Source organism: Phyllostomus hastatus, unplaced genomic scaffold (genome assembly GCF_019186645.2).
Source record: "Phyllostomus hastatus isolate PE091 unplaced genomic scaffold, TTU_PhHast_1.1 phas_scaffold_129, whole genome shotgun sequence".
Taxonomy (NCBI): domain Eukaryota; kingdom Metazoa; phylum Chordata; class Mammalia; order Chiroptera; family Phyllostomidae; genus Phyllostomus; species Phyllostomus hastatus.
The window spans coordinates 6,902,430-6,917,511 of record NW_025334009.1 but is presented as its reverse complement, the minus strand read 5'-3'; the positions used below and the strand labels follow the sequence as shown (position 1 = coordinate 6,917,511).

The 15,082-nt window shown below is 55.4% G+C and overlaps 1 protein-coding gene across 1 annotated transcript in view; it reads left to right on the top strand.

The window, feature by feature from the left end:
• The window catches only part of LIMD1 (LIM domain containing 1), a 53,150-nt gene extending 42,798 nt beyond the window's left edge, over positions 1-10,352 (top strand). Inside the window, exons 5-8 of the mRNA XM_045856802.1 lie at positions 4,019-4,149; positions 4,699-4,750; positions 5,227-5,295; positions 6,552-10,352. Coding sequence (XP_045712758.1) covers positions 4,019-4,149; positions 4,699-4,750; positions 5,227-5,295; positions 6,552-6,689 — 390 coding nt within the window. The 3' untranslated portion in view covers positions 6,690-10,352. The remainder of the gene's footprint in view (positions 1-4,018; positions 4,150-4,698; positions 4,751-5,226; positions 5,296-6,551) is intronic.
• The last annotated feature ends 4,730 nt before the right edge of the window (positions 10,353-15,082 follow it).

Sequence of the window (15,082 nt, the reverse complement as noted above, 5' to 3'; positions counted from 1 at the left end):
ATGAATTTGTACTTCTGCATAAGCCTGTGTAAGCACCTCCCAGGTCAGGATGCGGATCACACCGCACGTTCCACACCTGAGAAAGTTCCTCCCTGGCCTCCCCCCAGGCCTGACCCCCTCCCACAGAGGCCCCTGCTACTCCGACACCTCTTGCCCCAGATTTGTTTCGCTGGCCCTGGAATGTCATATACATGGGAGAGTGTAATATAGACTCCTCTGGGGCTGCCTTCTCTTTCTTTCTTCCTTCTTTCTCGATTTCATTTATTTATTTATTTTTAGAGAGAGGGGAAGGGAGGGAGAAAGAGAGGGAGAGAAACATCAATATGTGCTTGTCTCTTGCTCTCCCCATACTGTGGACCTGGGTCGCAACCCAGGCACGTGCCCTGACTGGGAATTGAACCAGCGACTCTTGGCTTCGCAGGCTGGTGCTCAATCCACACCAGCCAGGGCTGGGCCTGCCTTTTCTCACATAGGACAATGTTTCTGAGGTTCCTTCATGTGCTACCTGTGCTGGTAGTTTATTTTTGTCGCCAGGAAGAATCCCGTTGCAGGGATACAGCAGTTTATCTTGCCGTTCTCTTGCTGACTCCGGTTTAGGTGGTTTCCGATCTGGGGCCACTCGTGCACAAAGCTGCTGTGAACACCCTCAGGCGCGTGTTTGAGGGACATCAGTACCGGTTTCGGCTGGCTTGGTTGCAACACGTATAACACGGCGAACTGGGGCCGTCCCTGTTCCTAAAGAGAACCGGCTGCCAGCCGGGCTCCGACACGCCACGGCGGAGCTCAGGCCATGGGTGGCACTGGCCTCGTGAATAGCCGGGCCGCCCTGGGAACACGGCAGCCTCCGCCCATTCCCCCGGGGGAGGCAGGCAGGAGCCACCACCCACCCTCACCTCTGCCCTCCCCCCCCACAAGTGCCTGCCAGATTCCACAGGGCACCATTTTGTTAGCAGAGTTTGTCCTTGATTTTCGAGTCCTTCTGACAGACCCACCACCTAGGAGGTCAACAGTGTCCACACTCTTTTTTAAAATTTTTATTTATTTTTATTTATTTATTTAAGAGAGAGGGGAAGGAAGGGAGAAAGAGAAGGAGAGAAACATCCATCTGTTGCCTCTCGTACCCCTCGACTGGGGACCTGGCCCACAACCCAGGCCTGTGCCCGGACTGGGATTCGAACCAGCAACCTTTTGTTCACAGGCCGGCACTTGGTCCACTGAGCCACACCAGCCAGGGCCCAGTGTCCACATTTTTGAACACGATTATACCCTATTCTTATTTCTGGGTGTCCTAAGCTTTCTTTGAACCTCGGGATGTTCCAATCATTGCTCTATGACACACCACTCCCAAAACTTAGCGGTGTAGAACAATGGCGATATACTATTAGTCGTCGCTCCGTGGGTCAGGAGTTAGGTCAGGGCTCAGTAGGGTGTTTCTCCTGCGCCGTGTGGCACTGGCCGGGGTCCCTTCTCCGCTGCGTTCAGCTGGTGGCCCAGTGGGACGTCCAGGATGACCTCTCTCACGCTAGGCCCCTCCCCTCGTGGCCTCTGACCTCACTTATCATCCGGCCTGGACTTCCTGACAGGAAGAGGCGGGGAGCGGAAGCTGCCAGTCTTCTTATAACCTGACTCAGAAATTTCAGAACATCGTTTCTTCCTCATTCTGTTGACCCAAGAGTGTCGCAAGACTGGTCTCGATTTAAGGGGAAGGGAAATGGTCTTCACATCCCGAAGAGAGGACAAGGCTGTGCATATGGGAAGGAAAGGAGTCGCATTTCGGAGACAATCTCTGCCACCCGGGAGCGTGTGACCTTGAACCTGCGTCCTTGCAGGCCTTGACTCAGACTTGGAAAGTTTCAGGGAATGTCGGCAAGTGATGCCTGGTTTTAAAAACAGCCTGGCTGGCGTAGCTCAGTGGATTGAGCGCGGGCTGAGAACCCAAGTGTCGCAGGTTTGATTCCCAGTCAGGGTACATGCCTGGGTTGCAGGCCACGGCCCCCAGCAACCGCACATTGATGTTTCTCTCTCTCTCTTTTCTCCCTCCCTTTCCTCTCTAAAAAGAAATAAAATCTTTAAAAAAAAACAGGAACCTTCCCTGTCACCCCAAATTGTAACGATGCAGAGGAAGATTCCTTCGGATACGGTTCTGGGTCCTCCAGCAGAACCCCAAGTAACCCAGCTGTTCGTGTCGGTTGCCTGTCCGGGCCCCCTTTGTCCGCAGAAGGCTCGAGCACTGGGGCGTGCAGCTCGGACCTCGGCATCTTCCCACATTAAAGGAAAATGAGAAAGATCCGACGTAAGAGGCAACAGCTGCTCAGAGGGCAGACAGATGGTGCCTTTGTCTCCCTGTGCGTCCAGCGCAGTGCGGGTTAAATGACTTCACCGGTCTCTCTCTGCCGAGACGGGAAAGGAATCGCCAGGTGGACGCTGGAAGCCCAGCTGGTGCTTCTTCTTATGTTGGTGTCTTGAGAGGGGCCTCGGAGGTTTGTGGAGCCCCAGAGGGAACGAGGAAGCTGGAAGGCAGGAAGTCCTCCCACTGGCCAGTGGCCACGGGGCACCAGGTGTGCTGTGGCCTCCGGAGGCAGCGTTAGGGCCCCGGAAGGTGCCAGAACACAGCACGTCGGTCCCACAGGCCTCAGCACACCGACCAGGCTTCCCTCAGTTGCGATTCTCCTTCCGAAGGGCCCTGTGTGGCCCACCCTGCCGAATACCGACGGCCGCTCTGTGCATCGCTTGCAGATGGTGCTCCGGTGCAGCCTGCAGCTGCTGATTCCGCAGCTCCGCGGTCTGTGCTAAGTTTTGGCCCCGGGTATTTGCAGAAATGAATCCCCTGTTGAGTCAGCTGAGGTGCCTCCAGGTGCATGTTATAGAAAATCCCAGGCTCGTGTGAAATCGGTGCTTCTTGAGCGTCTGCGTGCTCAGAATCACTTTATTAAAACCCCCACTGCTGGCTCTACCCCGGAGTCGGGGATGCAGGAGATCTGGGGTGAGGCCCGAGACTGGGCGTTCTTAACCGGCCTCCAGGCGGTGTTGATGCTGCGGGCCCAGGCGTTGGGCCTTGAGAACCACTGATGTAGTAGGAAAGCTGCTTCCTCTCCCCCAACAAGAGGTTTGGACGTGGGTACTTCCATGGTGGGTGATGTCACCAAGGGTGTTCTTTCCTGCTCTTCTCCCCACCCCTCCTCCTCAGCTCCGTCCTGGTTTCTTTTTCTTTCTTTTTATAAAGATTTCATTTATTTATTTTTAGAGAGGGAAGGGAGGGGGAGAGAGAGAGAGACAGACAGACAGACATGCATGTGCGGTTGCTGGGGGCCGTGGCCTGCAACCCAGGCATGTGCCCTGACTGGGAATCGAACCTGTGATGCTTTGGTTCGCAGCCCGCTCTCAGTCCACTGACCTGCACCAGCCAGGGCAGCTCCGTCCTGGTTTCAGGGTGGCCTCTTGCAGGCCCAGGTGTCACGTCCAGATCACATGACACCGAGGGAGAAGGACTGTGGGGCTTTCCCTTTGCTGTGTGTAAGAGCAACGAAGAGGCTTTGCTTGCACTTGAATGTGAGGTGATCAGGGGCTGCGTCACAGCTTCTGGATTATCCTGCGGCTGAGTCAAAGCCGCTTAGAAGGAGTTAAGGGGCTTTCTCCAAGCTCTGCATTCTCACAGGGAGCCTCCTTTAACCTTTCCACATATTTGTTGCTTTCCAAATCCTGGAGGAATCCTCTCATGGCCCTGCTGTGCATCATTTTCTGCAAAGAACCGGAACGCTTTTTGACAGGGAGCCATTTACATTTCCTCCCGGAGCTTTTATGAATTCAGGAGGGGGAGCCTGCTTGGCTCCCTCCTGTGTATACATGTGCCTGGATCAGCTTTCCTGCAGTCACTTCTCGACCTTGGTCCCAGGGAAACTCCGGGGCGAGGGTCGCGTGTGGCGTGATCACGTGGGCCCTCCGCCCAGTGTTCTCCCTCCCACTGTCCCGTCCTTCCTATCACGCCACCGAGTCCCGGCCTTGTCCTCTGTGTCCCCAGATCCTGCAGGCCCTGGGGAAGTCCTACCACCCTGGCTGCTTCCGCTGTGTCATCTGTAACGAGTGCTTGGACGGGGTGCCCTTCACCGTGGACTCCGAGAACAAGATCTATTGTGTCCGGGATTACCACAAGTAAGGAGGGCCGGGCGCCGCCCGTGGCAGCCACGCCGATGGACACTCAGCAGAGTGCCAGGCAGACACAGTCAGCCCGCGATCCAGCAAAGGCTTCCCGGGCCGAGGAGTGTAGGGGCCCCTGCAGCTCAGCAGATGCCCGGGCAGATAGGCGCTGATTAAAGAAGCCTGTTTACTGGGGGTGGGGGTGAGACAACCAGATCCAATCCACCAGGCCCTGTGGCTCCAGCTTTGCCTAACTTCAGAAACCACCGACCTGGCTGGCCGCCACCCCCCTTGCTGTGCCTGGCCCAGACCAGGCACCATGAGAGGGAGTAAGGAGCCAGTTAGTTTCTGTCCCGAGTTGGGTGAGGGGGCCAGGGGTGCTTGTTACCACTGGGGAACGACCCCGAAGCGTTACTGAAGGGGTCCCAGAGCGCGAGCCAGGCGCTGGGGCCAGGCCCATGGAGGGGGCTCCGGGCAGGTCCCGGCGCCAGTCTTCCCAAAACACTGGGCCTCGCCCTGCAGAACCACAGCCCGCATCTCACTGCCTCTCTGCTCGTCCCCCAGGGTGCTGGCCCCCAAGTGTGCAGCCTGCGGGCTTCCCATCCTCCCCCCTGAGGTAAGACGCTTCTGCAGCCGGGGTCTCCCACGCCACGAGTTTCTCCCTGGGGTCGTTCAGAAGGCCCGTGTCCTCTCCTTAGTGTCCTGTCCTTAGCACCCTCACCACAAAGCCACTGTCCCATTAGCCTCGCCCAGCCCAGTGCCCTTTGTGTGTCCCGTTTGTCCCTGTGACCAGGGCAAACTTGCTGACCCTAGGTCAGGGGAGATGCAGGTGAGGAAGGGCCCTAGGGGTTTCCTCCCTGTTGACCCTGACTTCCCGGAAGGCAGGGCTCCCGTCCCTCCGCTGCTTCCCACCGATAAATGCGCCCTTTTCGCACCGGCATCAGCACCCGTCTCCGACTTCTGTTCTTCTGCTAAGGCCGCCCCCCGGTCACTCAGAATCCCTCCCACACGCACACACACCCCCTGCCCTTAGCAGGTGGAGCCTGGTGGGCCCCCCAACTGTCTTGTTGTTCTCACTTCCCCTTGGTCCAGGGCTCGGACGAGACCATCCGCGTCGTGTCCATGGACCGAGACTACCATGTGGAGTGCTACCACTGCGAGGTAGGCCCCTCCCTGCCCCGGCCCGCAGAACCCGCTCGGCGGCCCAGCAGGAAAGCGGCCCGGCTGACTGTGGCAGGGGCCGGTCATGGAGGTGCGGGCCGGGGCAGCCGTCCGGACTGACGGAGGAGGTTGGGGAGAGGGAGGGGAGGCCGGAGGGCGTGCAGACGTTTGGGGCGTGAAGGTCTTCCCCGTCTTCTCCTCGTGGGTCACCGCCAAGGCCCGAGGCCATCGCGGCTGCCCCTCCTGAAGCTGCGGAGTGGGAGGGGCGTGGGGAGTGGGGGTTCAGGTCCTGTGGGGGGGGCCACATTGCCAGGCAGGTGTGCGATGTGGGGGATGGACTCCCTCCCCTCCAGCTCGCCGGGAGCCTCTTTCCCAGCTGAGCCCTGGAAGTGACGAAGACGTTCACCCCACCCCACCCCCACCCCTGGAAACAGGGATGTGGCTGGTCCGTGCGAAGGTGGGGGGGCCACCTGCCCCCTCTCTGTCCTGGTGTCACCCCCAGGCTGCAGGAGCTGCGGGTGCTGCGCCTGTTGGGCCGGCCAGGGGCCACCCCTCACCAGCCCTCGTGAAGGGCACAGACGCTGTGAGAGCCTGTGGATGGTCAGCCGGAATTAGGTGGACGGAGACGAGATTTGCTTTGTGATGTGGGGGGTCGGGAGAGCAGGGGGTGCGGGGACAGGTAGCCGGATCCCACCACCAGCCCTGGAGAAGCAGGTGGGCGTCGTCGGTGGTACCCCTGGCGCTGGGGGAAGGGGCGAAGACGCTTGCCTGACTGTCCCCTCCGCACAGCCCAGACCGGTGCCATGGGGTGGAAACTCGGGAACCACCCCTGCAGTCCAGGGTGCCGTTTTGTCTCCTACTCGCCTCTTTAGAAAAGGGAAAGAAACGGGCGGGGTCAGTTTTTGTGGGAAAACTTTCTTCGACCCAGAACGTCATCATTTCAGGACGCCGTCCCCATAAAACATTTTTCGTGAGCTATTTCATACTCTTCTCTTTCCTACGTCCGGGAAGCCTGGTGTGTGTTCACACTGACGTCACGTCCCATTTCCGACCAGCCCCGTCTGAAGGCGCTCAAGGGTGACACGGGGCTGGTGGCCCCGGGGGGCAGGGGACAGGGCAGCCCCGACCTCCCCTGGGTTCCGCATCTTCTGCCCCCTGTAGAATCACACCACCGTGCTCTGGGACGGCGGTGGCCTTTGTGTCCGTCCGGCAGTCCTTTTCTTTGGCTACCACTGGACACTTGTTGCCTCCCCCAGGACTGTGGCCTGGAGCTCAACGACGAGGACGGCCACCGCTGCTACCCGCTGGAGGACCACCTGTTCTGCCAGTCCTGCCACGTCAAGAGGCTGGAGAAAGGCCCCTCGTCCGCGGCCCCGCACCCGCACCGCTTCTAGCCGGAGCCTCGTGCAGAGACCTCAGCGCGGGACGGGAGGCCAGGGCTGCGTGGTGGCTGATCCGCCCGTTGATTCCGATGGTCCCCTGGGTGGCGTTGGTGGGGGTAGGGGTGGGAGGGCCTGGCCGGCGAGCGCCTGCGTGCACGCGTGTGGGGTCCTTTCCTGTCGCCAGCGAGGCCCACCCTCCCTGTCTGGTGTGTGAGTGTTTTCCAAGGGCCTCTCCTCGCTGGCACGTGCTCACGCTCGTCAGAGTGTTCAGGAAGACGCTCCAGCAGGCGGGTGGCATGTGACGGGATCACAGCAGTGCAACCGAATGAGCCTGCCCGTCTCCTCTGGGAACAGCTGACCCCGGGGGCGGGGGGCAGGGTCGCCCGGGCATATTTCCTAACATCCCCGGAGGAGAGATTTCAGCTGCGGATCCATCCGGCCCTTCCCCCCCCTTCAGGAAAACCCACGCACCCGCCCTCCCCAGGCGCACGCGGGTGTGCACACACACAGACACACACACACACACACGTGACTTAAGCTTCCTTCCACCACGGAGTGTCAGCTGTTCTGCAGATGCCGCCTGGTTTATGGCGAGCGGGAAGCCCTGACACGTGCCGAGTCTCTTGGAAGGAATTTCCTCGGTAAACCAGAGCCAGGTGTTGAAGTTTGCGAGACAGGGTGGCCTAAGACACACTCTGTGGGTCCCCGCAGGTCTTCCCTCCCCCATAGGCCGCGGCGGGGGGCTTTGGGTCGAAGAACTTGGCGCGGGCGCCAGGCCTCTCTGCCCACCTGTTTGCGCGTGTCCCCTCTGCCGCTCCCCAGAGTCCGTGACTTTGGAGTTGCTCCCCCAGAGGCGAGTCTCAGGACCCCACGTGCGGGCAACCCCCCGGGCTTTGGGGGAAGTCCTGCCGCATCCCGAGAGCCAGCCCCGCACAGAGGAGGGGTGTTTGTGCGCGAGACCTCTAGAGCAGCGGGGGGGCGCACCTGAGCATAAGTTATTACAGTCATTTCCCAAGTGTCTCTTGCCCAATCCTTGGCACAGCGTGTGTTTGAAGAAACCAGTATAAGGTACAGTGCTTTTGTCTGTCCTTTCCTTCTTTCTTCTTTATTGTTTCCCTCCACTGTCAGCCTTCCACACCCAAAAAGATACCTCACAGACACGAGCGTCACCAGATCGCAGGTAGGGGCAGAGTTCGCCCATCATGGTGGGCTCAGCTGGCTTCTGCGGCATGGCCAGAAGGTCTGGCTGCGCATGGCCTGCCTCCGGCGGGTCAGAGCACTGGGACCCTAGCCAAAGGGCCATGGGGACTAGAGCAGGTTGACATTGGGTGCTGTGCACTGCGTCTGGCTGGCTCCCCAGGGTGACAAGGGCCCCGAGGGCCACACACAGGCAAGATGTCAAGGCCACCTCTGCACGGAGGAGGCAGAACTGGCCCTGCATGGCAGTCCTGAGGCCAGACGGGGCTCAGGGTCCCTCAGTGTTTCAATAAGAAGGTGCATGCATAAATATTTTAAAGAGCTTGGCTGCCATTTGCCCCTCAGCCTTGTCACAGGAGCCCTGGGGCCCTCTCACCACTGCCAGCCAGGCTGGGGCCCCGCAGCTGGCATCTGCTCTCTGCCTCCTCACCTGGTACCCCATGCAAGGGCACTGGGGGACTCAAGCCGCAGAGGGTGGTGAGTGGAGCCCTCCTGGGACCCCCAGACTTCCCACAGGGCCCCGCTTCCCGTCTGGGCCGCGTTGTGACCCACTCCGACACAGTTGCCTGTAAGAAGCGCAGCACAGGCTGGTTTGACGTTTTTATTAGATTCATCCCGCTGGATCCTTTGGCCACACGTCACTTCTGTCCAGGCTGCGCACTTTCATCGCTTCCTTTTCACGGGCTGAGCCTCCCGAGGAGCTGTGAGTGCACAGGGCTGGGGCAGCGACCCCTGGGGTCATATTATACCCCTCTCTTCCCACCTAGTCATCTGGCCCAGCCTGGGCAGGGCCATGGGCAGGAAGCCGGCCGACGCGTCTCCACCTGCCTCTGCCGGCCCGGGGAATGTTCCCGGCCTTGCAGGCTCGTCTTTGCTCCACTTTCAAGCCCCACGGGGTGAAGGAAGTTGCCTTGCAGCCGCTGTCAGGGGCAGGAGGCATGTGTTTGCAAATTGGGTAACTAGTTAAGTGTGTGATGAATTTTTTAAATGAGAAATTTCAAAATAGCCTTGATTGGGGTGATTCCGGTCTGGCTGCAAGTATGGCATTTTGAGCCATTGAAGAGCAGTGAGAGAATGACGGGGCGGAATCCGAAGAGCAGCTTCTCTCGAGATTGGTGTCCCCGGACGGGGTCCGGGGCAGGACTCTCGTTTTGGTTCTCCCCTGCTCAGGCCCTTGCATGGAAGCCTTGCAGAGGTGTTCCCCTACCTGGTTATCGGAAACATTCTGTGAGTTACTAGCCAAATAGAACTGCACCGGGGTCGTACCTCTAGGCACCCAGAAAGAAAACAGGCCCCTGGTAGACCCAGATGAATGAATGAGTTCGTTGTAAAAGAGCGAACAGCCCTTCCTGGGTTCCCTGGACAACGGGTGCACTTCACAGCTAGACGAGGAGAGGAGGATTATGGGAGGATTATGGGATATATGAGGAGGATTATGGCCCGATAAGGCAGGCCCCAAAGCCAGCCTCCAGCCTTCTCCCTCGCCTCATTTTTGCCGTTTAGTTTTTTCTCGTCACCTGCCACCAGCTCTGACCCCTACCCAGGCAGGGCCATTCAGACGCTGCCTGGGTGGTCTGAGGAAGGCCCGTGACCCCGTTTGGCCGGCTGTATCGGGATTCTGTGTCTCTGTCTGTCTGATGTTTCCCCACCTGAGTCAGTCACCGAGTGAGGAGTGATCTGTTCATTTCTCACCTGGGAGGGGAGGGCTCAACGCAGTCCTGTCCCCGGCATTGCCTGTCGCTGGCGAGGGACTTCCACTGCTCCGTGGGGAGTGCCGGGGTGAAGACCTCTTTCCGCTGAGTCCTGAGCTGACGCCGTTGCGCCCTGGGTGGCTGGAGGGGTCATCACAGGATTCTGATCACCTTCAAGGGCTTCCACTGCCTTGTTCCCGTGGGCTTGAGTCCCGCTTGCGGGAGGGAAACAGGAGTGTGAGGGCCTGGAAGAATTCTCTGCCACTCACAGTCCGTTGCAGGCTGTCTTCGTGTGCCTTTCCCGTGTGTGTGGAAGTGTGAGCGCCGTGAGGGCCGCCGGCACTCTCGCAGCGCGTGTGGGGGACGTGACCCCAAGCCGCTGTTGCTTGGTGCACCTGTTAGTGAAACCCTGTCTGCCAGGAAACCAAATTCTCCCTACTCTCCTTGGTGCCACAAGCAGCCCTGATTTCCCAGTTACCACGTGAACTAACCTTTAAAAGCAATAGAAGAAAATGAATAAAATCTATTAGCTATCTTACCGTTCTGAGCCAGAACCGGACCGGTGTGGGAGATTTCCAGCGTGTATGACAATTTCAGCTGTGGGGCAAAATTATTTTTCTGTCTCTCCTTTTACTGCAGAATGATTCAAAAACTCACTGTTATTTTAAAATTTGTACAAAATATTGTTACTAAAAATTATTTGAGGTGTTACTGTAAAATGATTCAAAAGACCATGGCAATAAAACTGCATCAACTTGTAGACTATTAAAGTGCTCTCCCAACAGGATGGTGTCTGCTGGGCCTTCTTTTGTGTGCGCGCAGAGGAGGAGGACGATGCTTTTTGTTCACTGGATTGGGTCCCCTTTTGAGCTCTGGATTCTTAAAGGAACACAGGGGTGTCAGAAGTGGGACGGGACTGAGACTGTACTGTCTAGTCATGCGCCTCATAACCGTGTTTCAATCAGGAGAGGATCGCTTATGCAGACATGGTCCCATAAGATGGTAACGGAGCTGAAGATTCTATCGCCTAGTGACGCAGCCCTTGACGTCACAGTGCAATGTATCAGCTGTGTTCGTGGAGCCGCTGGGTAAATAGATCTGCCCCCCCGCTGTATGACACTGTAGCACGGACAATTGTGTACAGCGCCTTGTACTTGGTCGTGATGGCAAACGACTCTCACAGGTTTATGTGGTTTCTCTACACTGCTTTTTATTGCCTTTCTAGAGTTTATTCTTTTCTACTTTTAAAAGAGTTTGCTGTCAAACAGTGTGCTGTGTTACACGGCAGCAGCCTCACGCATCTCGTGTTTACTGTGTCTCTTGAGTGCATTTAATCTCGTGTTGTTTTGTGCAGTAACATGCTGCACCGGCCTGTAGCCTGGAATCGATAGGCTGCCCCATGTAGCCCAGGGTAGGCTAGACCACCTGGGTTCGTGCAGCTGCGCTCTGGTGTTCACTCAGCGATGAAATATGCATTTTGTCAGAATGTATCCTCGTTGGTAAGTGGCGCGTGACTAGGCTTACAAGCCAGTAAGGTCGCGTGCTATGGTTTTGTGGGTCCTCCTAGGTCAGAGGCCAAGGACAGCGGGGTGCTCATAGCAACGGGAGGAGCCTTTCACTGTGTCAGCGTTCGCACCAGTTCCCCCAGCCCTAATTCCTGTAACTACAAGAGGAAACCCCAGCCCCGGGGTCCTCAGTCTTTTATAAAGCCTGGCTTTTGCTCCACCCAGAGACACTATCTCAACCATCCAAGGTGATTCACTGCACCTACATCCTCAAAAAGATAGTATGGAACTCAGGCCGTCGGCGCCTAGTTCACAAGATGCATAGGAATAATCTGCTAAGAATCGGCAGTTTCTTCAACTGGATCCTTATTCTTGAGACCTTTAAGGTCGTGCTGCTGTGGTGGTGGTTTTGGCTCCTTCCCTTTTGTGTATGGGTTTGTTTCATTTATTTATTTTTGCAGTGAGTCTGTGATCGAAGCGTCCCAGAGGCGAGTTCCCCTCTAGACTGGAGGCAGGCACACTCGGGGGCGGGACTGGCAGAGAGAAGGGGCTGCCTGCGGGTGGGGTTAGAGTCCTTGGGGAGGGGGAGGGGGCCCAGGTACTTCTCTGCCACTGCTCCAGGGACTGGGCTTCCGTTTGGTGCTCGTGGCTGCCCCGTCTGCTGTGCCAAGGACGCGGGAAATCTGAGACGAGGGCGCTGATTGTAGTAGCATCTTACTAGGAACTCAACCAACTCCTTGAACAATTAGAGAGCAGTTACTCTGACTTTAGGAGCCTGGTCTGCTGTTGTCCTGTGACCCTGATGTTGCGAGGGATGAAAATAGAGTCGGGGAAAGGATAGTCTGGGCCGAGGTGTGCTGGCAAGCCTGCTCTGGGGTGAGGTGAGCGTGGGTGGGGATTAAGCCTCGATTTGAGACGTTTGCTGGTTTCTATGATGTGAATGCTCCCTCCTCCCAGGACGGCCAATTGTAGGCTATCAGCATGACATCCCTGAACTTGGAGTTGGGAGGAGGTGGCGTAGTCATGACCAAAGAGTAGCTGGCTCAGGTCTCTGGGCAACTTGGATCTGAAGCAGTGGGGGAACCTGGTTTGGTTTTAAGTCCCACGGTTCAAGCAGTACCAACAGTCACAGCTGGCACTGACTGTGTGCTCACCGTGTAGCAGGTGTCATTCCAAGGACCGTGTTCTTTACGATCCCTCATTTTATGGACAGCTGAGACACAGGAAGGTGAATGAACTCACAAGCAGTGAGCACCCAGTGGACCGAGCTGAGGTTTCGTCCCAGGCAATGTCACGCCAGGGCAGCTGTTTGATCACTCCACCTGCTGGGGGCGTACCTTGTCCTTCCGGGCATTTGTTCAGGAAGGCTACTTAGCTGGAACTGGGAGTGCGATGAGGGGCTTATCCCCATCTCTGTGGGAGTCTCCATTGGTTTCCTATTGCTTCTGTGACAAATAAACACATTTAGTGCTTACAGCAACTCAAATTCGCCCTGCAGTTCTAGAGAGAGTGGCTGCAGAGGGTCAAGGTCAGCACAGCCGCATTCCCTCTGGCGGCTCCCGGAGAGAATCCATTCTTGCCCTTTTCTGCTCCCGGAGGCTGCCCACGTGAACTGGCCGTGGCTCTGTCACCCTGACATCTTCCGTCCTCACACCTCTAACCCTCCTGCTTTCTTCCCAGGACTCGTGGGATCACACCGAGCACACCCAGATGGTCTAGGAGATGCCCTCATCTCAGGACCCTTAACTTAGTCACACCCATCAAGTCTCTTTACCTTGTCAGCGAAGATATTGACAGATTCTAGGGATTAGAACGTAGACATCTTGCAGGGGGGAGGCGGCATTATTTAGCTAAAGTGTCCCACAAATTTTTTTTTTTTGGTGGAAATGAAAGACTATCCCAGGGATATTAGGTGCATTTTCCTCAAGCCTTGCTAAAAGTAGGGTTTGCATTTTCCTTGGATCGAAAACAGAAGTGAATAAAAAGTGAAAAAAAGCAGCCAGATTTCTGATTCAAAAGAAGGTCCCAGGTGTGTGACAGCTTTAGGTGTGCCACACTTCCAGGGAAAGCCCTGGTTACGTGGATGCCCCTAGGTGTGCAAAGCTGCATAAGGTCCTCCCACCAACTGATCAGTAGGTGGACCCTGTATTCCCCGAGGGACCCAGCCCACAGCAGGCCTGTGACGGAGGGGAGGGGAGGGGAGGGGACCCACCCAATTCAGAGGCTTGGCAGGAGGTCAGACCCGGCGACAGACTGAATGGGTCAAAAGTAGATACATGTAGATACGTGGGAGCCACGTTTGGGAGCCACACTCTCCCATAGCAGATGGACACGGAAGTGGGCTGCAGAGACCACCTGGATGATGCCACCACACTTCACTGGCAGCTTGGACTGTTGTCATGGAAAGCCTGACGGCAGATCTCATTAAAGAACTGTATTTACGTGGGCAACATAATTTCACTATAGGAAAAACTTGGCTAATGATGTCAATTTCTCTCACCAATCCTCCACTGGTTTCTTATCCTGAATGCTGCTTTCCTAACAATCCAATTTCGGCTTGTTTGGCACCTAAAAATGCCCAGGAGGAATTCCTGTTCCTGTGTGAATTAGTTTCCACTTTTCAGTCTCACTGAATGTTCACAAAGCCCATGGGTTGCATTACACAGTTGGCAAAGGAAGATGAACCTTTGTGTCTCTTAGTTTTGTGGTGACAGAACTTCTCTGTGGTGACATGTTCAGTGAAGCCCACGCAGGTGCCCTCTGCCCAGCAGAGGCTGTTCAGCTGGAAGCATTCTTTACTTAAAGCCTCACCAGATCGGCTGCCCATTTTATTAAAGCAGAGGAAACGGCCCAGAGCCCAGAGCTGGTGAGTGGGAGCCTCATCAGGACTAGAAATGAGGTCTTCCAGTTGCTAACTGGCAAGGGGGACGAGGGGAAGTGCACATGTGGTCACCCTTCGTGCCCAGACAGGGAATGGCCCCGGGTCCACTCATGTGGTCACCCTCCGGCGAACAGTAAGCCCATGGGCAGAAGAGCCTTGGGGGCAGGAGCACAGATTCAAGGTTTAACTCAGGCTCCACTACCTAATTGCTCAATGACTTCATGCAAATTTAGTTCCCTGATATTTGAAAATGGGGACAACAGAACTTCCCTCAGGGGACTGTGTTAGGATGGAATAAGCCCAAGTAAAAAGCTTAGAGCTCTTAATTGCTCAATAAGAGTGACAGGCTTTAAGACTTCAATGATTTCTGCATTGGGCTGGCCAACAAAATAAGTTACAAATGAACTAACAGTAAGTGGAAAAAAATAACACAAACACTAAACAATATGAGAAGAGCACATATGCACAGAAGACACTGTAAAGGAAAATAGTGGTACACTGGAATACATGAAAGTGAAAATTACTGTAAGTGCAAAAATATAAGGAAGCAGTACAATATACAGATTGCAATGGATATGATAGCCAAAGAATTCAAATCCTTTATATATTAAAAAGTCCAACAGATCTGCAAGAAAACACTGAATGCATATATCAAGAGCTACATCAAATGATACACACACACACACACACACACACACACATCAAGTAAAAGGAAGTTCTGTTCTTCAATTATGAAAATTGCAAAGAAATCATAATGAAAATTATAATGCACAGTGCTGGTTAGCGTGCAAGGAAACATGTTAATTGGTGGAAGTGTGTATTGGCTTAATTTTTTTGGAAGGCAACTTGAAAGTATGTACCAAGGGGTAAAAATGTCCATAAAATGGACCTTAAAAGTATCCACCTGATCATTCTACATCTAGAAATGTATTAGACATGTATGAAATAATTTAATACAGAATTATTTTTAAAAAGTGTTAAACTGATAACCCAAATTCCCAACAAGAGTAATCTTAAAGTATCTAGTTCTCTAATGAGGTATCTTCGAAGAATATTTAATGACCTTAAATTTCAGGCAAAAAACCCCCAAGGAGACAAAAAGGAAGCACAAATTCGGAAAAAATACATGTG